The sequence below is a fragment of the Aquila chrysaetos genome, chromosome 1 (genome assembly GCF_900496995.4).
Source record: "Aquila chrysaetos chrysaetos chromosome 1, bAquChr1.4, whole genome shotgun sequence".
In the NCBI taxonomy this organism is placed as follows: Eukaryota; Metazoa; Chordata; class Aves; order Accipitriformes; family Accipitridae; genus Aquila; species Aquila chrysaetos.
In genome coordinates, this window is record NC_044004.1 from 58,770,353 (window position 1) to 58,791,023 (window position 20,671).

General features: G+C 38.5%; 1 protein-coding gene and 1 long non-coding RNA gene across 6 annotated transcripts in view; one reads left to right on the forward strand and one right to left on the reverse strand.

The window, feature by feature from the left end:
- Positions 1-5,335, forward strand: part of LOC115347691 — a 46,132-nt gene extending 40,797 nt beyond the window's left edge. The window contains exons 3-4 of the long non-coding RNA XR_003925575.2: positions 846-906; positions 1,674-5,335. This is a non-coding gene — a long non-coding RNA (uncharacterized LOC115347691). The remainder of the gene's footprint in view (positions 1-845; positions 907-1,673) is intronic.
- Positions 1-20,671, reverse strand: part of COL25A1 (collagen type XXV alpha 1 chain) — a 133,177-nt gene that overhangs the window by 21,760 nt on the left and 90,746 nt on the right. For 3 of the 5 annotated variants that reach the window (XM_030029254.2, XM_030029237.2, XM_030029228.2), the window contains exons 16-30: positions 19,137-19,199; positions 18,356-18,424; positions 17,396-17,440; positions 15,327-15,371; positions 14,699-14,776; positions 12,470-12,493; positions 10,976-11,020; positions 9,343-9,387; positions 8,957-9,037; positions 8,150-8,212; positions 6,379-6,429; positions 5,989-6,015; positions 3,762-3,842; positions 1,755-1,790; positions 832-885 (exon numbers count right to left, since the gene is read on the reverse strand). In XM_030029254.2, coding sequence (XP_029885114.1) covers positions 832-885; positions 1,755-1,790; positions 3,762-3,842; positions 5,989-6,015; positions 6,379-6,429; positions 8,150-8,212; positions 8,957-9,037; positions 9,343-9,387; positions 10,976-11,020; positions 12,470-12,493; positions 14,699-14,776; positions 15,327-15,371; positions 17,396-17,440; positions 18,356-18,424; positions 19,137-19,199 — 807 coding nt within the window. The remainder of the gene's footprint in view (positions 1-831; positions 886-1,754; positions 1,791-3,761; positions 3,843-5,988; positions 6,016-6,378; positions 6,430-8,149; positions 8,213-8,956; positions 9,038-9,342; positions 9,388-10,975; positions 11,021-12,469; positions 12,494-14,698; positions 14,777-15,326; positions 15,372-17,395; positions 17,441-18,355; positions 18,425-19,136; positions 19,200-20,671) is intronic. The other 2 variants (XM_030029247.2, XM_030029264.2) reach the window with 2 other exon arrangements.

Genomic DNA, 20,671 nt, shown 5'->3' on the forward strand with positions numbered 1-20,671 from the left:
CTGTAAAAATGAATCATCAAGTCATGCATACCTTTCTCAGATGTACTGCTCCTAAAGCTAACTGGACCTGTGCCATATGGCTGCATCCCTAATAGAGCAAGTCTGAAGTCTTTTTAGCACAGCTGTTTTGTTAAGGTGAGAAATTCAAAGAGACAAAATTCCAGGCTGGCAACTCCTTGGAGGATTTAGTTAGTATAAGGTATCATCTTTTGTTTTGTTGTACAAGTTGATGGCTGTATTGTGAAAGATGACAGGCTCACAGTTAAAGGTTAAGGTCCCTGTCCTATTTCCACTGGAGAAAATTTACTGTGAATATTTCAAATTAAATAGGAGGGCTCCTATCTTCTAAGCTTAAAAAAAAAAAAGGAAGAAGAGTTTACATTTTATAGAGATTAGAGAATTTTTTCAAAATAAAAACACTTAAGTGCAAACAGGTAAGAAATACTCAGTTCTTTGCCATTGCATACGTATATAATCAGATCACACTATCTTCTTTTGTCCCAGTTTGTTCTCTCAATCCATTTAGACAAAATAATGAAACCAACCAAAATTATGTTCCATGTAGCACTGTGAACTTGAACATCCTGTAAGTTTCTTACTGATTAGTCATTACAAAATACCAGCTCCTCTGAAGTTAATAAGTTACAAAATCAACCCTTAAACAGATAAATGTGTGTTTAACTAGAACGCATATACAGTTCTGTGCTGATCCTTACACAGAGGAGATACCGTTATGTTTAGTAACATCTAGGCACACTATAAGTAGCCATATGACATTTTGCCATTGCAGCAGTCGCTTTGTAAAGAGAAGCACACAGAGCATATACTTACTCTGTCTCCTTTAGGACCTGCGGGGCCATGGGGACCAACTGGGCCATCTACACCCTATGAAAGGAAACAAAGAGGGTAAGAGAGAGGTCTTGTTCTTACAAGTCTTCAGTTTTAATAGCTGTCTTCTAGCCAAGAACTAACATGGAATCAGTCTTCAATGGTTGAAAATTCAGACTTAATTGTGATGGGACCTGGCCAAACAAATCCATTTGGCTTTCAAAACTCCACCTATAAGCTCTCCTGTTATGAGGTAACCCATCTTTCTTCCACTTGGATTTTACTTTATTCATGGAAGCCATCAGATGTACAAAGACTTTAAATGTATTGAAAGAAATTTTGCCAGGAAAAATGGAAGGGTCAAAGTTGGGTTTTTTTTAAAAACATTGATTATTATTTAAATTGAAATGTCCTTACAGGTGGACTTACCTGTTGTAGTGATCAATGGCAATCTTACAGAAGCCTTCAAATACATAACTCCACTCCTCTCTCATTTATAAATTTCTTTATCATTATCAGAAGCAAATGATTCAGCATTCATGTTTAATATGAGAATGCCTGCGGCACACGTCTGCACCCATTTCACTGATTCCATATTAGCATTGAACAAGTATGTTTTCATGTGTAAACTAAATCCCTAACCTTACTCAGGAAAATAAGCACCCCGACCAAGGCAGTTGTCCAACCAAAAATCAAAACCAAACTGCCTCTTTAAGATTCAGAGGTCCTTCTACAGAGAATGCCATTCTCCTTCCCACACACATTGCCCTAAGAGTCTGCTCGAAGCCCCCTCTTATACAGCATGGAAAATGCCTGCGGCGTTTGACCTTCCTTCCTCTGTGCAGTGTGTGAGCGTGGCCGGCGGAGCCGCTGGAAAGCACACGGACTCGGTAATGAAGAGCAACACAGAAAGACGAGGGACTCACCCGGGGTCCTGGCTTTCCGTCTAAGCCAGATGCTCCCTGTGTGGTTAGGTGGAAGCATGGATGATGGGTACAACACGAATGACAAGAACGTGAGATTAGTAAGTGGTGCTGATGAATAAACATAATTCAAACGTACAGTACAAGTTGTGACAGGGTTCTGGAATGGGTATCACATTACTACAGCATGTTAGTTAAAAATTCACATAAAACATCAAGAGCCTGATTCCATTCTCACATTAGTGTAACATCGCTGACCCGCCCCTGCCTTCACATCACAGTATATTAGACCAGAATAACGTCAAGCTACAGGAGTGCTACAAACACCAGATGTCAGGGTGTTTTTGAGCCTTAACACGCAAATATTTACTTCGTAATTTACTTGCATGCTTTCTAATTTGTAAATAACGACAATAGTGAATACTATACTACACAAAGAAAAATGTATGTTAACTGTGATAGGAAGTATTTAAGTGCAAGAATACTGCATTATGCAGCCAACAAAATCTGGATCCTGACTACAATGGCTTCATTCATTTCCAAGAGCCCGGGAGACAATCACGTTTCCTGTTTTCCCAATATACTCCCAGTTCAGAGCACAGTCAAGGGCTGGAAGTGGGTAGCACCCGGCACTTCGGGCTATTTGCTTCAGCATCCTTGGGGACGGGCTGACCTCTGGTGGATTTTATGCGAATAACAGAGCAGCACCGAACGACCGGCTCGACTATCCCAACACTGCTGGCAGTAATGCTGGGGCTAGGGGGACCAAAACTATTTGGAACATAGGGAATAATCTGGGCCAAAAAAACCCCAATCCAAACCCCCCCCCCCCCCCCCCCAAAAAAAAACCCAAACCCCTCGTTAACGGTGAAAATGAGCCATTTTTAGAAAGTCAAATACTTAGACTTTGCTCCTTAAAATGACATTTAGAAAAAGTAGTAAGCAGGAGCAAGACAAGATCTATATACATTTGAAAAACTAATGGCATATTTTGCTCTGGGTTGGAACAAACATTTCTGGCAGATACAAAACTTGCTTCTTCCTTTTAGCCATTTTCAGGGGGTTGGCTCAGACCTCCAAAGCTCCCTCTCTACATAGCTGTAACTGTCAACTTGAAAATGATCTTTTTTTTTTTCCAAAATAAATTAAAATTCTCAGTGAAGCTGACCTTGTCCAGAGGCCCTGCACATAATTCTTGAAAATATTAATCAGAGGGGTTTGGGTTCCTTTGGGTCAACTAAGCCTTTTTCCTCCATTTTACTATTAACAATGTAATCACATGGAGTAATCCTCACATGAAAAAAAAAAAAAAAAAAAAAAAAAAAAAAAAAAGGAAAACCAAATTCTTTTTGTGAGGAAAAAATAAAACCAACTTGTCAGAGTGCTTTCATGCACACAAAGAAAGCACACAAAGTATTTGCTCTTTTGTCAACCTAAATTTTAAGAACCATATTGTTTCCACATGAAAATTTATTTTTAAGGTCCTTCATTTCTTTCTAAGACAAAATTTATGCCAAACACTCAGAATGGAAATCTTCTCAAGAACAAGGTAAAAGAAACAACCCACCATCCTTAATGAATGAGAAAAAAAAAATTCCCTAAACCAATTTTTAACTTTCCTCAGTTAGACCTCTCCATTTTAACTGCAGAAGTGCCAACAGGGGAAGAATAACTGAAGAGATGGCGGGGAAAGGGAAGATTCCTTTTTTAATGCAAACACCATACAACACTTAAATAACAATATGACTAATGTAATGGGGGTGATGACATCCTTGTGACACTGAACACTTTCAACTGACACATAACAAAAAAAACCTGACAGCACTGGTTGTTACAGGATGTTACTTTGGACAAGAGCACAGATTTGGGGTAAAAAAACCAAGACTGATGCTCTGCTCTAACCTGGTATATTCTATGTATGCTGTTGAGTAAACCAGAGTTGTTCATCAGGAGTAGAAAGAGAAGTTTGTGATTTGCACTGAGATTGAATAGTTGGGTTTTTTTACTTACTGGAAGACCAAGGGGCCCTCTGTCACCCTTTTGACCTGGTTCACCCTTCAATCCTTTAAGACCATTTAACCCTGGTTCACCCTAAACGTAAAAGTATAAATGCCAAATTTTTGGTGCTATAACGGGTGTTTAAGCTGGGATAGAAGAAGCCAGTCTCAGAAATGGCTGCAAATTCCAGTTTGAAACAAGGACACAAATTCAACCTTCTCAGCTTCCTGGCAATTTACATATGGATATAGTAGTGGGCAAAAGCACCTGGGAGGCGTCTGCTGGAGATTTAAAATCTGTGTGAAAAAAACTAAAGGAAACTTATGAGTAACAGGTTCTTTTGAATCTTTTCCTAATAATTATCACTATAGTTAGATGGTTTGAGTTAAGCATGAGTTTGAGGGGTTTTTGGAATTTCCTCAAATCCCATAAACCATCCCACGCAGATAATTCAAACTGAAGGAAAACTTTCAGAAAAATAAGCCTCAAAACTGCAGGTTTCTACAGTGGGATCTCCTGAAAAGTACGTTTTTTAAGGAAGCAATATTTTTTCTTATGGCAAACTGGAATTTGCAGCAAATTCTTACATAAAGATATTTTAAACCTTTAAGCATACATAATTAAACAGTAACAAATTAAAAGAAACAGTATAGGTTATACAATGCCAAGCTATTTGGGAGCTCCATAGTTTCTGTGTTCATACAGAGAAGTTTAAACAATGTAAGAAATGGCACTTGTCTTGTTGTGATTGTTAAATTATGCATAGGCTATTACATTAAACATCACTAAGCGTATAATGTTGGGCTTGGAGTTGCCAATAAATCATTCTCATGTCATGAAAAACTACCTCAGCATGAGGGCTGCCCAGTCAAAAAGAGTACTGACCACACCTGCCTCTTTTGGGAAACAGAAATATGTGGGTATTTCATCCAGGCTGCTCCTCATGGCCTTGTTCCTAGGTTTCCCTTTGATGTATTATGTTACCTTATATCATATTCATTTAAAAAAAAAAAAAAAAAAATCTCAACAGAATCTAGTCTACTGCTTTAAGTAACTCCAGACATCATCTGCCTGCTTTGCACCCTAAGTACCCATTTCTTCATTCTTCTTCTATTTGACTCGATGTGACTGTCAGAGCAGTAGCACTGAAAACGCTGAAGTTTTGGAAACAGACCTGAGAAATCTCACAAAAGCCTGAGTCTCAGGCCAAAAGCCTAAGTCTCAGGCCAAAAGCCTGAGGTAAGGCAGGGCTGGTGCTGATGGAACAGACTTGACTTAAAAAAATGATTTATGACTCTGGCTTCTTGTGCCAAGGTAACACAAACAGTCTCATAATGAGTCAAACCTGTGATTTTCTGTCTCATACCTTAAAAAAACCAAAACAAAATCCAAAAATTAAATAAAAAAAAAACCTCCCTCCTCTTACTTATTTTTTGAGAAAGGTGCATGTGATTAGGGAGCCATAGTGATTAAAATGATCATGCCTGACAACACTGCTGGCCCTAATGAATACTATGCTGTAATGTCACAATGAATTTTAGTTTACTGGTGATTGCTGAATTAAAGCACAAATTAAAATATTCCAACTCTGCCAAAACTCCCTTCTGAGCTGTTTTCATGGGCTTAGAGAGTCCCTACAGTGTATCTTCATGTATTATGCTGTGGAAAATGTTCAAATAGTATTGCAGACCTGCCTGATCAGGAATTCCAGGTTGGAAAACATGAAAATACACACATGAGTTTGCGATGGGGAACTTGCATAATGTGTGAAGGAACTGGTCAGCAAACTACATGGCACTTGAGAAGGTGAAAGGCCATTCATACTGGAAGAAGTAGGAGATGCAAGAGAGCATAAATGAAGAAGTTTATCTGACTCCATTTCCTGAGCATATCACACGCTTCTGTGTTCAAAAGCAATTCCAATTTCAAGTGCAATGGTGAGCAACTCGCCTATAAATACGAAACTAAATAATTTAGTGCCACATCACAAGTATTAATACAAAAAATGGATTCAGCCAATGTTCAGGAGAAATACTACTCAGAAACAATCACAGAAAATTTAAAAAGCTTTTAAGCTATCTATTAATATTAAAATCTGCTTTAAGGTTTAAGAATATCAGAAACATTTATTAAATGAGACATAAGACAAAACATAGCTGCATGCATTAAAGAACAAAGCATGACATCAAGACTTTGCAGACATCAAAAGCATGACTATTCAAGACAGCCATTAATTTACCTTTGGGCCAGGCAGTCCATGAGGTCCCTGAAAATAAAGATACCATTTTTCATTACGAAAATATGCCGCAAGTTTTTAAGAGTTTGTTGCTTTGTAGGGGTGCAAGCTGCACCTGTATTTTTGTCCTCACAGATGAAATGCAGCTGCCAGTAAAGCAACTGTAAACACCTGGTGCAGAGAAGGAACCAGACCACTAGCACGTTAACACTAACATTTGCAGGTGCAATTTGTTTCTCTACTTCCTATGAATTTTAAGACATGCAGAAAAGGTCCTAAATTAGGTCCCTCTCTAATGGTACCACATACTCTCATAGCACTTCTATTAAGCAGGCATTAAAATTACAAGAGGGCTTAAGGCCTTCCTAGCCCCGCTCTTCCTCCCAAGCTTACCATAGGGCCTGGAGGACCATGTGGCCCTGGTGGTCCAGGTGGTCCTATCATCTACAGATAAAAAACAACGGCATTAAATCATGCAGAGTGAAGAACTCCCTCACAAATACTAAAAGTCAGACTGCCCCTTCTTCTGTTGGTAAGCACTCACAAACATAGCAATGCACATTGACAGCATATCTAGAAAGGGGTTTAGGAATGGGAGTTATTTTGATTCGAAAGACAGGGTACCTGAAGTTTAGATTTGCCTGTGCCGTATGGCGGCGTGCCTGTCTCCTGACTCTTATTCTTAGGCCCTAAGACACACTTTAAGACACTATGGGGAAAAAAAGATCTAAGACAAACAGTACTGAGCAGGGATGCTTGAACTTTTAATATTTTATGGTATGTGCTCCTTAGTTGTCTCTGTACTACATAATCTACAGAAACAGAAGATGATGTATGATTTTATTCCTCCCCAATACTGATGAATGGAAAAGATACTAAATTCAAGCTAGGGTTTGGCATATTTTCAAAATTGCCTTTTGTCTCTCCTTTTATTTCATTTAACCCACTTGTACCAAGAATTTCCTAAAGTCATTAAAATAGGTAATCAGGTTGCTCAGCATTTAGTGCCTGCATATTCTGTGCTGGTTTTCTGTGTTACTAACAAATCCGTGAAAGAGAATTTCATGATGATATTTACAGTTTAATATCACCTCTCTTCCTGGGTTTAATCCCAAAGGGCTGTTATTGTAACCTGCAAGGTGGCAACAGGGATGCTAAATCAGGTCTCCAGACTTATGCGCAGTCCCTCTGCTACGCTAGCTGTTGGTGATGGCAACAGTGGTAACAAAATGAGGTTTGAAATGTAAGACAGAGATTCCACCATCTGTGAAATCTCCTGAAAACTTGAAAGCCTTGTTTCAAGGGAAAACAATCAGAACAAGATGAATGAGTTAGTGAATTAATTTGTAACAAATTAATCTTAATTTCAGAGAAAGAGACTCAGAGATACAGGGTGCCCAGCGTGTCCTGTGATGGCAGAGAGTAATGTCTTTTGACTCCTCAGAGCTATGGCTCCAAATACCCAGGGCATGTCACCACTGACAAGGTAGTGGTAGTTAACTTCTGCTCTGAGGGTTCCTAACTTAGTGTGCCCTGATAATGTTAATGACCCATATCATCAAGGTGTTGCGTGGGGAGGTGTTTTGCTTTTTTTGGGTTTTTTTTGGTTTGTTTTTTTTTTTAATGCCTTTACAATGCTTTGAAAAATCAGGAGAATGTCTGGTCTCGTAAAACTAGTCTCTATCTTGGGTCACATGTCCCTATTCCTGACATCGCTGAAGTTGATCTACTCTGGTTCTCACTGGACTTTCTGAGATCCCCAGAATACAAGGTGTTGAGGGAGATCTGGTTTTGTTGGTGTTTTTTTTTTAATCAGTTTTATCTCTCTATTTTATCTTGCAAAGCATTTATCTTTTGATTCATTACAGAGCCAGAAGGCTTTCACTGAAGTGAGCAGGACTGTTGTTCATAGTGAGAGAATAGAACAGAACAGGATTATATCTTTAGAATTTCTTAAACAGTATTTAGTTCTATGACCAGAAGTCTGTTCATTCTCAAAAGGGCAAATTATTCAAAGAAGAAAAATGTTTTTAAAGTTCAAGTGTAGGAACCATCAAGGATCTCAGGAAAGATCAGTCATGAATATTAAGTATTGTTCAGAATCAAAAGCTGGAGAACCATTACTGGACTACTATGTTCACTGCAACACCACACTGAGACTTACTGAAGGACCTTGGGCACCAGGCAAACCAACATCTCCTTTTTCGCCTTTCATACCATTGGCTCCCTACAAAATCATTACAAAACAGCGTTTATGAACAGCTTTACTCTTACTAGCAATCAATCTAGAAATTATAATATTTATTTGCAAATAATTATAATTTTTTTAAAAAGAATAATACAGCACACATAATGGAATTCCTTTTTTTTTATATTTTGGTGTTACTTTATTAATAACTGTTAATAACTGTAAAGGTATGCTTTTATATTGTCAGCTATGAATTGTGGCATGATACTTACGACAAGTCCTTAAGCTGGCACTCCATTCATGATATATTGTACTATGGATACATTTTTGGAATTGTTTCTATTTTTACTGAGAAATTTCATTTGTACATATATATGTATATAGGAATAGGAAGAATGCATCCCATAAATATTGATGCATTTTCTCTCCCTCCTCCAAGTCATCTGAAATTGCTGACAAGTGTTCAAAACATAGCTCCTTTCTCCTACAAGCTACACTTGCCCAAGTTGTGCTATACATTTCAAGAGAGGTACAAATCTGATCAGCATGCCTACTAAACTCTCTCTTCCCAAAGTGATATTCTGTTTGACTGTAAGAGCAATGAAAAGTTCTGACAATCTTACACCTCGTCCTAGATTAGCTGCAGAACAATCTCAGAATTTTCCTCCCCAGTGCTTTCTGTCCCATTTGCAATTTATCAGCACTGTTGGAAACTCCTGACAGTGGAAGAGAGAAAAAAAATACAAGTATTTTAGCTAAAATTAATTTATTTTTCATACTCACTGGCAGGCCAGGCAGTCCAATTCCTCCCTTTTCTCCAGGCATTCCAGGATCACCTGTATCTCCTTTTGAGCCTTTAGGACCCTAGAATATGTACTTATTCAGCAAGTCATGTGTAAAAAACCCAGACACACCAACAGAATTCTAGCTTTGATCCTAATAAGCAGACTAAGTCATTCTATGGATTGACCTTTGTTATTAATATGTAGAAATGCAGCCATTATTAGACCGCAGAGTATGCAGCTACATAATAATGATCTTTATTAATTACTATCATTATTATTTAGATTATGAAATCTAAGCTACAACGTGGGATCACAGGAATAATCTCCTGAAATAACCTATGGTTGCTCACATGATCTTCACTACATGATTTATGCATAATGTACCTGCTCCCCATCAACTCCTGGAGTTCCTGGGGATCCTGGTTCACCCTGCAAAAGATAAGATGGAATTGGATTATCCCAATTGTCCCAGATGTTAGAGGAAAGAGCCAGAGAAATTGCCATAATTAACACCACCACCACCACCAGAGAATATTCTGTCAAAAAGAACAGCATATATATATATATAATACCTATATGCAACATATTGAATAAACAGCCCTGCTGATTAGGCCATTACACAAACTGGGTTGTATAAAGGCCAGACAAGTGCATAAAAAAGAAAGGAAAAAGAAGAAACCTCAGAAGCCTGGTTAAAAGACCCCAATCTAATGGAAACCTTGTCAGTTACTGGAATAAATACGGAATCATGGTTCTCTACATATGTAGGTTAGACAGAAACTTGATATTTTCTTTCCCTGGCTAATATAAATCACCCAGTGAAGGAGTTCACGTTCACAACATTGCCCTGTGACCGGTTCCTGAACAGCATTCTCCAAGGGAGCAAGTTACATTGATGGGTAGAGACTCTGATACTGGAAACAAACTCCTGTAAGGTTGAATTCTGCTTTATGTCATTAATTTCGAATGAGAATGCTCACCCATATGAAGGAACACAACCTCTTCCACACTCCAACTCCTTTGTGTTTTCCAACATACTCCAGGCTGCAGAAATGCTGGGTAGATCCTAATGCAGAAAGCCATTTCTGCACACTTAACTGTGTATTCCATTCTGGTTTCTCACAATTTCTCAAAACTATTAACATGTATAATGTGAGGTATTTCCATATGAGCCCTTGGATGAAGCCTAAAATTGAAGTCTCTAGTATTGTTATTGAAGCAACAGGTATTTACTCTTGGAAGAGCTTAGAGTCACTAATAGAAGATACGATATATCTAGTATTTAAGAAATAGGAGATTTATCTCAACTAATTTAAAACCAATTTAAGGAGGGTCCACTAACTGCAACACTTTTTTTTTTTTTTAAGTATAGGCAAATTTATTATTTAAATTTTATAGAACAGTGCAGCATATGGTATTCATTGCCTCTGTGTGGGCTGCTCACTAACAGTTCTGGTACTGCGCATAGCACCAGCCAGGTGGGATTAGCAGGCTTGGGTTTGCAGCCAGGCTCCTACCCACATGTACATGTTTTAATTTTTACTGACATCAGAAAATACTGTGCTTATTTGGGTGGGCACCACTGTAATATAAAAGCTGCATTCACATGCACTCACACTGTGGCCACTGGTGCCTAGCACACAGTTTTGCCTACCTCATTCCCACCCAGCCAGAAGTGATGCATAGGAGCCACTGTCTGGTTGTGCTGCTACTTTGCAAAGTCCTGGGGAACAGCCTCAGTGCAGGTCCATGGGGGAGATGCTTCTGCCCTGTTTCAGTACTAATTAGTTTTGCTGGTTCTCAGCTGAGCATCCGTGTGTGGCAACTAAACAAAGCACCTATTCTGGAAAGCTACATTTCAAAAGGCTAGGATGAAGTTTGAAACATGCCATATTTGGTAAAATTACAGTTAAATATGCTGTACAGGAGAGCTCCGTGTACTTGTATGCACACATCAGTAAAAAACCAGAAAATACCTCCACCCCTAAGATACAATGGGTAAAATAAGGAAGATCACCTTTGGCCCTTGCAGCCCTTGGGGTCCTGGTGGTCCTGGTGGACCCTAAACAGAAAAATACAAACCCCTCAGTTTTTAAATAAATTCTTGCAGGACTTGCCATGTAAACACAGGCTGAATGTTAATATAGCTACTATAACAAAATGAGTTAGATTTTTAACACAAGGGGAACCAAGACCAGTTATGCACAAGTTGTTAATTTACGACAACTCTCAACGACCAGAAGGGTACCACAAAAAACAATGTTAAAATAACAGTGCAGCTCATATTTTATAATGAAGTCCTGCTGCTCCCATTGATGAAATGGCAAAGCTCCTCTTAATGGCAGGGACACCAAAACTCACCTCTGCCACGTTTGCCGGCCCTCACATCCTGATCCAAAACAACCCAAGGTCGGGAGAAATCTCCAACTGATTGCAAAGACGATTCTGCTAAAAGATGCTAAGTGCATTTGGGAATATGCAGTGCTTCGTGAAATTGCCATGGAATAAGTTGAACTATTTCTTTCATTTCTACCTCAGGCTGTGAACACAGTGTCATGTATCAAATATTTGTCTCGATGGTGCACAGTGGGGATGCTTTTAAAAAAACCAATAACATTTACAAATCCCCTCCATTAATATAAAGACAGCACTTGTACAGATGGGAAAACAGGACTAACAGCAATCTTGCAGAGAAGAATTTGCAACAAAAAGAAGAGTAAAATTATTTGTTTATACCAAGTCTGCAGCTTTAAGGGAAGGCTGAACTTGCAATACTATAAGCATCTCCTAGCTGGTGTCAGTGTTCTCAGAAATTGTGTCTGGCCTGATGTGGCTAAACCTCCCACAGAAATCGGCTGGAGTAAGAGCACTGGAGCGTTCAGTCATCCACATATTTTGGGGACAGGTGCTGGAAAATTTATCTTTATTTCTGAGATCTGATATGATGGGACAAGAGAATTCCTCATACTTAGGCTTTGTACTTAGCTTTACTTATTTATAGTTAACTGAGACAGGCCTTTTTTCAGAAAATAATTAATTTGCATCCGGTCTGAAAACTCCCAAATGAAGTTTCTTCTCAAGCCAGTTTGAAAGAATGGAATTTCTGCCCTGAAAATAAGGTTGATAATAGAAAATTGTTTGGTACTCAAATCCTGCTTCATGTTTTCGCTTGACTCCCATGCAGACACACACAGAGGGGAACATATACCAAAAATTCCAAAGCAGCTATCTGTGTACCTACAGAAATATCGAGTTCTGTATTTTCCTGGTGTCTTACTTAAGTGAACTGAAGTTTTGCCATTAATTCAGCAGGAGCAGAACCGGTTCCATTGTTGAATGGATTTCAACAATGGGTTCTCTGTTATGGGAACACCAAGCAAATAAATAAATACATCTAATGATGAACCAGGTCAACATCCAACGAAGGCATGTCCTGAACTAGCAGAACCATGAACATGCTAAAACACAAGGAAGTTCTACAACACACAGTAAGTCATGCAATAGGAATTACCGTGACAGTCAGGGTGGCAATCCTCTGTTGGCAAAATGTATTAACAAGAGACACCGTTACCAGAATTGAACAAATATATAAATTATTCTGCTTCTACAGTTATCATCTCTACTAAACCTATGCTGCATCTGGGAGACACCATGCCTCCAAAAAAAAAGTAAAAAACGGGTTATTTTGAACTCCCATTGTTGTACTAGCTGCTTGGCTTCTATGAGAATCAGGATTTTACATAGGTGAAGACTGCAGGTTCTCGTACAATTTAAGAGATCAAATAAATGATGACTAAAAGTTCCTACAAAGGTTAAACTTTTGCAACTACTGCCTTTTCCCTTAGGAAATTCTGCAAAATAGGTCTGAAGAGCAATTTCGATAGAGACATGAGTTTTGTATCTGGTCCTCCAAGTGAAAGCCACTTACACTCAGCAGGGGTCTTGCTCAAACTATGATGATAATTTTAAGATCGCAGTTTTCAGCGCTGATGGACTAAGACATCTTATTCTCCACTGACACATGAGATTGAGTAGGAGGCACAAGGCAAAGTAACTAAATTGTTCTGAAGCTTCTAGGCTGCTTGATGATTTATTACTAAATTCTAAAAAAAACCAGACAGGCAGCCCAGATCTTGCAAACTCTTGTCAACTTCTTAAATCAGCAGGCCAAATTCTGCACAAGTTCACAGCTCAGTGCTGAGCACTGAAAGTTCTCATTTACTTCTATGGGAGACCTGGAAATCTCCGAGCCCCTAAGAATTTGGCACCAGGAGACTTAGGAACGGGTGCTTGCCATCTGAAAGGACTGAGCTGGATTTGGCAAGGATATTTTTGACTGATCCTATATAATCTCACTTATACCATCCTTGCACAGCCGTTCCCATTAATATCAATTATTTGTTGCCCTGGATCAGAAGGTGATGACATTTGAAAAGATTTACAATGGGATAAGGGTCTCCTAATATGTTTCAACCACTGCAATAGACTTTAGTCTCTTTTTAAGACTCTATGCGCTGCAGCTTTTCTGAGGAAGCTTGAAAGTAACATTGATGCCAGAGTTAAGATACAAAGACAGAATGCAGGAGATACGGGAGCTAAAGCCGCCAGTAAATCTGTGTCTGGTAATATGCAACATTAATTTCAGGCTACTTTAGGCATCTAACTCGGAGAGTGATTTAAAAGACTGAAAGCTGTGTGTTTGAATTCCCTTAAAAGTAAACCAAATGAGACAGATATAATGCAGAGCCTCACAACATACCTATGTGGACTTCCCCATAGACACCATTCACAATGAAAGAGTGGACTTAGCCTTAACGACATACAGGCTTTTAGATTTTAGTAAAGGCAGTGAGATTTTTTATTTTTCAAAAGAGTCTTGAAAACCAAATGACTGGCCAGACATCTATCCACTCCCACAGAGTAAATGCAAGAAAAAGAGTTCAGCAGCTTCAGTGAGAAAATGATCAGAGGCACAATGAGCCAAATTCAGTCTTCAGTTGCACATAAGCAAGCCATTCACTTTGGTGGAGTTATACTGCACAGAATTTGCATCTGAGTATACTGCAATGTAAATCACCTTGACTGCAATGACATATGTCAACTTGGTACTTTGCTTTTATGCAAACACTCATTCATTCTTTTTGTAACCCCACTTTAATCCTCTACACTTTTCTGCACACCAGTCAAAATAAGTTTTCTGGAAATGAGTAAGTGGAAAGACTGGTGCTTGGTCTATTTAACATACTCAAGTTGCTGATTGAATCCACAGCTTGCTAATGGAACCATGTTACATGGTTTCCAAATCTCAAATATTCTGCTCTTTGTATTTTATAGGAAGAGGAGGAGGAAAAGGAAGAAAAAAAGAAATGTCAATATTATACTATGTGAACTGAAAAGCAGACGCTTCTGTTGAACCTATGTATGTGGTTTATTACATGAATTCAGCACTAAGCACCAGAGCCAGCAACGAATCAGCTTTATCCTCATTAGATGATGTCAATACTCTCCAGGGGAAGTGAAATTAACTCACTCAGCTAAATTTTATCAAGGAAACTGTTTGTCTAACACCAAACAGAAAACCTGGTTTCCAAGTGTAGAAAGAGATTCCTGATTAATAAGCTCAGCAAATCTTTGCACACAAAATGTTTTCAAGGTCTACACAAAAGAGAAATACAATGCTGTCAAACTGCTTTTTCCCAGACCAGACTAAGCCACTCAAGCCTCGTTAATGTTTGCATACCTGCAGAGCTTCATGGATATTGCCATTATAATCAATTATCTCTGTTGCACCTTGGTCACCCTTCTGTCCAGGTGGTCCCTGTAATATATTTTCCATAAAAATTTTGAGACACCTGCCAAAGACTATTCTAAACACTTAACTACTGACACATGCTTTGACTTGATTGTGCGGTGTTGGAATCTTGTTGTACTTAAAATATATTACTACAAACCACAAAAGTTAGCATTAAACTAAAGATTGTTTTTAAAGGAAAACAATTTTTTAAAAAATATAAATATAAACAAGCAAATCAGTACACAGTGTCTTGTGCTGCAGCGGGCAAGTGAATATATGAAACCTCTGAGGTCAAATATTTAAGCAGTTCCTATACTCTAGTTCTGTATTGGCTGTGAACAATGTCAGAACATCTGGCATGTAACATCTTGCCCATGAACTGTGAACAGGAGACTGCTTCAAATAGTAGCAAGGGCTGTTATTCATATTAAAGGCCAGTTAGCAACATACGTTCCACCAGAGTCAAGTGCCCAATTTCACCAGTTTAACTGGAGTTCCTGCTACAATTTTAATTCATAGTGTGGACTGAATCTAAGAGTACAAAACAAACAGCTGAAACAAGAAGTAGACTTACCCGTGGACCTGCAGATCCCGTGTCACCTCTGTCACCGGTATCACCCTATGTAAAAATGATATTTGAAAACAGATATGCCATTTGACAATATATCACGTAGTTCTTCCCTTTTAAATACGTTTACCTTAAATGAACCTGTTTAAAAGGCCTCTCATCACAAACAGAATGTGGATCTTAATTAATTAAAGGAAAAATTCCTTCAAAATCTGCGTAGTGGCAGGGTTGACAATGATGCGTTTGGCTCTGTATGAATTGTTACAGAGTGCTGTATTGGTTTGGAATAAGAAATTCCAAAGAACCAATAAAAGACAGATTACCAATTAACTAATTTGTATAACTTCCCTATTCTTAAAGGTATTTTTATCAAAAGCTTCGAGAGAAACCTAGAGAAATGAAATCACTCAGTCTGAAAACACTCAACAACTTCTTTAAAGATGTGTTTCAAAGTATAAATTTTTCTTTCTGCGATCATGACTCCAATAACTTTCTGAACTTCCCTGCTCTGAGTCGTGCCTCCCCTACAAACACAACATTACTGTCAGCATTAGAGTTCCTTCACTCCCTTACTGCAACACGCTTAAGATCTTTACTATCTTGCACACAGCTTTTTCTGCCTGGCTATTAGTAATATGTTTCAAGCGATGGAGGGACTTTCAAACATGTATGCATTCATAACCCAACATCCAGTGACTACAATTCATTTCATTCTACAGTCACTTTCATAGCAAGATCTTATATTTTTATATTACTGAAAATTAATTTGGGTAAGAACTGCAACTTTTGCTCCTGTTGAAATCTATAAAACTTTGGCACAAGTCAGGGAAGAATGATTAATTCACCAGTGGTAACAGAAAATACAGAAAACAGAAAACTTTCATGGGGCTAATGAAGGAATACGGAGAGCAGGCTGGCAGCAGGACATAATCAAGGTTCTGCCATCTGCCTTTCCTTTCAGTGTTGCCTTGGCAGCAGCTAGTGAATGTGTCATTGGTATTGTTAAAAAATGAAGTTCTCAACCACTAGATTGACTTCTGTGGGCCATATTTTCAAGACAGGTACGCAGATAAAATGAAAATTGTGTATCCTTTTTTGATAAAAAGGAAATTAAAGGGGATATCTTTTATCTTTGTGGTGCATTTGGGAGGTGCCCAGGTACTGTAGGCAAATGAGAGTCTGATGTACTCTTCTACTCACTCTGATGCTTTAATCCCCTCATCAGCTCCCTCACTTTCCAACGTTTCTTTCTGATGAGAATGAATGAGGTTAAGTGGCACTTATTTAATCATATCCTTAAGCACTGTGAGTGGGCTGCTCTTCAAGGACCTTACAAGTACTGCAAACAGTACCAGCCTGTGTTGTCTTGCATCTTTATTCTGACAATAGACTCAATAACCGCCTAAACAAATCTATTTTCATTTTGCTTTGACTCCATAATATAACACAAAGGAGTCCAGTGAGCACAGTATTTGCACAGTGGATGAAGTAATAGAAAAGCATATATTTTATCTCTCTCTACATATAGGTGAACCAACTCTATCTATATAAAGATGGATGGATAGGTAGATGTAATCAAAATAGTTTTTTGAAGTAGGTAAAACAGTAATGTAACCTACAAGTCTTGCCTTTGTAGGACTTCTGGCCATCATATATCAGCCTGCAGTATGTGGAATACCACTGATTCCTAACTCACCGAAGTGTAGATCCACAAAATTATTGTGAAAACAAATTAAATCTCCACAGGCATAGTCAGGTGTTGGTTCCTGGCATGTGGGAGGACTAACCCACATCAGTTACACAGAGAAAAACCAAGTTGCACAGTGAAAACCAGAGCAGAGTGGAATAGTTGTTATAACAGGAAAAGAACTAGAATCACAGTGTTTAAAACACATAGGATTTGACTCTTAACAGCTAAAGCTGAAAGTCAGAAGGTTTCACTTATAAAGAACACTGCAGACTGTTACAGGTTCCTTTAAAGAGATAAGTGAAGTTTCTGTGAAATGTTACAAATAATTTATCCTAAAAATCATTGTGTTAATTACTCCACTAAAGACGGTTTCTTTACTACTAACCTTTGACCCTTTTGGGCCTCTAGATCCAGGTTCACCTGTTTTCCCCTGTTTGAAGGAAGATAGACAGGAGAAAAATGATAGAGAAATGGGAGTGCAGAGAAAAAGAAATTAGTAATGACTAACTACAGTATGGAACAGCAGAAATACTTCATTTTATATGACCAAGATAATGAATCTGTAAAGGCATTGAATTTAATAGCACCCGGAGTAATATATTCTTTAACACCAGCATGCAAAGGCCACAGATTCCATCGTTCCAAAGGAAAAGTAGTATTGGCATTAGTGAAGAGTAGACATCATTAACATTAGTTTGCAGGAATGACCTATGTCATTCTATAGCTCCTGAAAAATGACAGCTAAGAGATAGAGAAGATAGTTAAACATCCTAAAATAAGGAGATTATAATAAAGTGTTACCACAGTTTCTTTTCCCAACAGTTCAGGTGAATACAAGCTAACTGGCCAAGGAGCACAGAATCTGCCTTATTATTTTCAAGATATATTAGGAAAGGAAAACTTGATGGTTTTGATGCAGTGGAAAATATTAAGACAATGCTAAAATGTAGTTAGAAAGATCTCTTTCTAACAGAGTTAAAAAACAGCATGCAAAATGGATTTTCTCTGCATTCAACAGCTACACTGGTCAAAGAGTTCAAACTTCGATGCTGAAAGTTAGGGACCTGGAGGTCAGGACTTTAGCTGGAATGAATTAGGCCAACTCCATGACAGTGTATGTAGGTAGAGTCTTTACTTTGTAGACCAAATAAGAATGCATTCAGACTGCAGATTCACAACTGTGAACACAAAACTGCCATTGTCTTCTGGATTGAGCTGAAGTATTTGACAGCATTTTCATTTAAAAGTCCACTCACCAAGTTTCTGTTCTGTTTTTTTCAGTAGGAAAAGATGTGTTCATAGGTGTAAAACTAACAAAACATTTCCAATGTAAAATCAGACTGACCTTTGGTCCAGGGACTCCAGGTTCACCTCGCTCACCCTTCCCAACAGGGCCTGCCTCTCCTCTGTCACCCTATTGCAACAGACACACATATATCACAAAATACTGGGCAGTCTTCAGCACACCACCAACTCAGCACAACCAAAGAAACCAAACCATCAGAAGAAAACTTTTCCAAGTTCATCTGTGACATGTAATGGGTTGGGGAACTCTCCCCTGAGTAACTACAGTCTTGAAGGCAAAAGAAGGCAGCTTCAAAATGGAAATGGGATTTGTAAGGTATTTTTTTCCCTACTCTGAAAGGACTGGAATAAAGATTCCCAAACTGTGAGACTATTTGTAGGATTCATAATATTCTAACTGCCATACAGTGGCTAAAAAAAACCCCATAGGAAGAAAGAAAAAAATACAGGTTTAGTGGATCTGCATTTTCAGTCTGGTGCGTAGTATCGAAGTTCTAATACCTGCACACACTTTTAGTCTTTTTTTCTAAAGAAACATTTATGAAAATATAGTTTCTTCAGTCATGCATATTCTACCTTTTGAACAAGTAAGTTCTGGGATGCTAACATGAAGAAAGGCAATGGATGAACTTAAGGTATGAATGGATATAACATCTGCCTTCACATTGTTTGAGGGCATCAGTACAAAGACACATATATCATAGCACTGGTCCATGAACTATGACTTTCCACATTTTCCTCCATTAGTACAGTTCTGAAGAAGTTGAATTTGACATTGGCTCTAAGGGCTTCTCACCAGAGTGTTGGACAATTACGCTTACCTTTGTTCCTGGCAGCCCTGGCAACCCCGGTTCTCCTTGCGGACCAATGAAACCTGGTTCACCCTTTAAAAATACAGTATGAGAGGAATGTTAGATTATTTATTTAGCAGTATGTAATTACAGTAACACAAGTTTCTTTTGGATAGTATTTTCCCTGTATTGCTTACAGCTCTCCAGCTGTGATGCAACAGTTACATAGACATACTTTTCATCATGGGTAACTTTTATCAGCATAAACTCTTGTAGCAAGCCATCACACAGCACATGAAATGCAAATGAAGCAGAAGGTGTCAAACATAGTTTTTATGAGGTTAAGGACTGTTAATATGCAACCTGGTCTATAACATAAGATACCAAACTAATATCAAAGCAGTCTGAAGGCAGGAGGGGAGTTCTGAGTGACTCCTAAATTTAAAAAGGGACAGTTCATTTCAATCACGTGTTACGAGGTAGTTTTCTATTGCAGCATGTGAATAGATGGCAGACAGGGTAAGGGTATGACAAAGCAATGACAAATGGAGAGGCCAGGTGGTACTGTTGCAATGTGTTTTCAAGGGAGGTACTTAGCTGCATCATCCCCAAAAAGGAGATCAAAAGCAATCTCCTTTCAAGTCAGAGACTCCCAGCACCATGGTACTCTCCCTCCTCATTCTGACAGTAAAATACTTCAGTTCTCTGCACCCAGACAACTTCTCTGGCTGTGAACAGCTGGGAAAGAGCCACAGCTCTCCTCATTCCCTCTCTGTTCTGCCCCCTTCCTGCCCATTCATTTGTACAAACATAACAGACATATAGCAGGAATCAAGCTGAGCTGCAGCAGAAGCAGCATTGAGCAGAGGAGTAAGGACATATTTTATTACCTATCTCCATGCCTGAAGGCGGATAACGGAAGATTAATAAGCCACATGTTTTCCTTCACAAACTCCCCTGAACAAGGTTTCCTGCTATTTAATCTTGCATTTTTTCAAAAAAATTTGAATCAAGAAGATATACCCATAAGCTATTGTAAATTTTAAAATCAGTAGTGTCACCCAATTAATAAAGATATATTTATTAGCCTTTTAACAATATCCCTGAACTTAATGACCAAAAATTACCCATCAAATGCCTCTTTAAATAGCTAAAAGACAGATGTGTCATAATCCTGTATTGATATAATTACTGACAACATATAGAGACAGTGAATACAAGCAGTTGGATAAAGTTTCTCTTCACCTCTTGGCCTCCATAGAAATACAGGTATGCTGCACGGGGTGAGCAAATAAGGAAGTATTCTTGCACATTCGTCTGCACTCTTATCAGCAATCCATCATTAACTGTTCAAAGCAAAGCAGGTCTCTGGCAAACCTATAACCAGAGATACCTTTCCTGTGGCTACATCGAGGGCCATAGCAAGCTCTCAGTGACCTCAATTTAGATTATCAAAAAATACAATTAAATAATGAGTTTTCTCACAGGAAGTTCCATCTGGTCATGGTTCAAAATGTGATAACAAAGGAATAAACTAAGACAAACATGTCACAGAGAAGCATCGT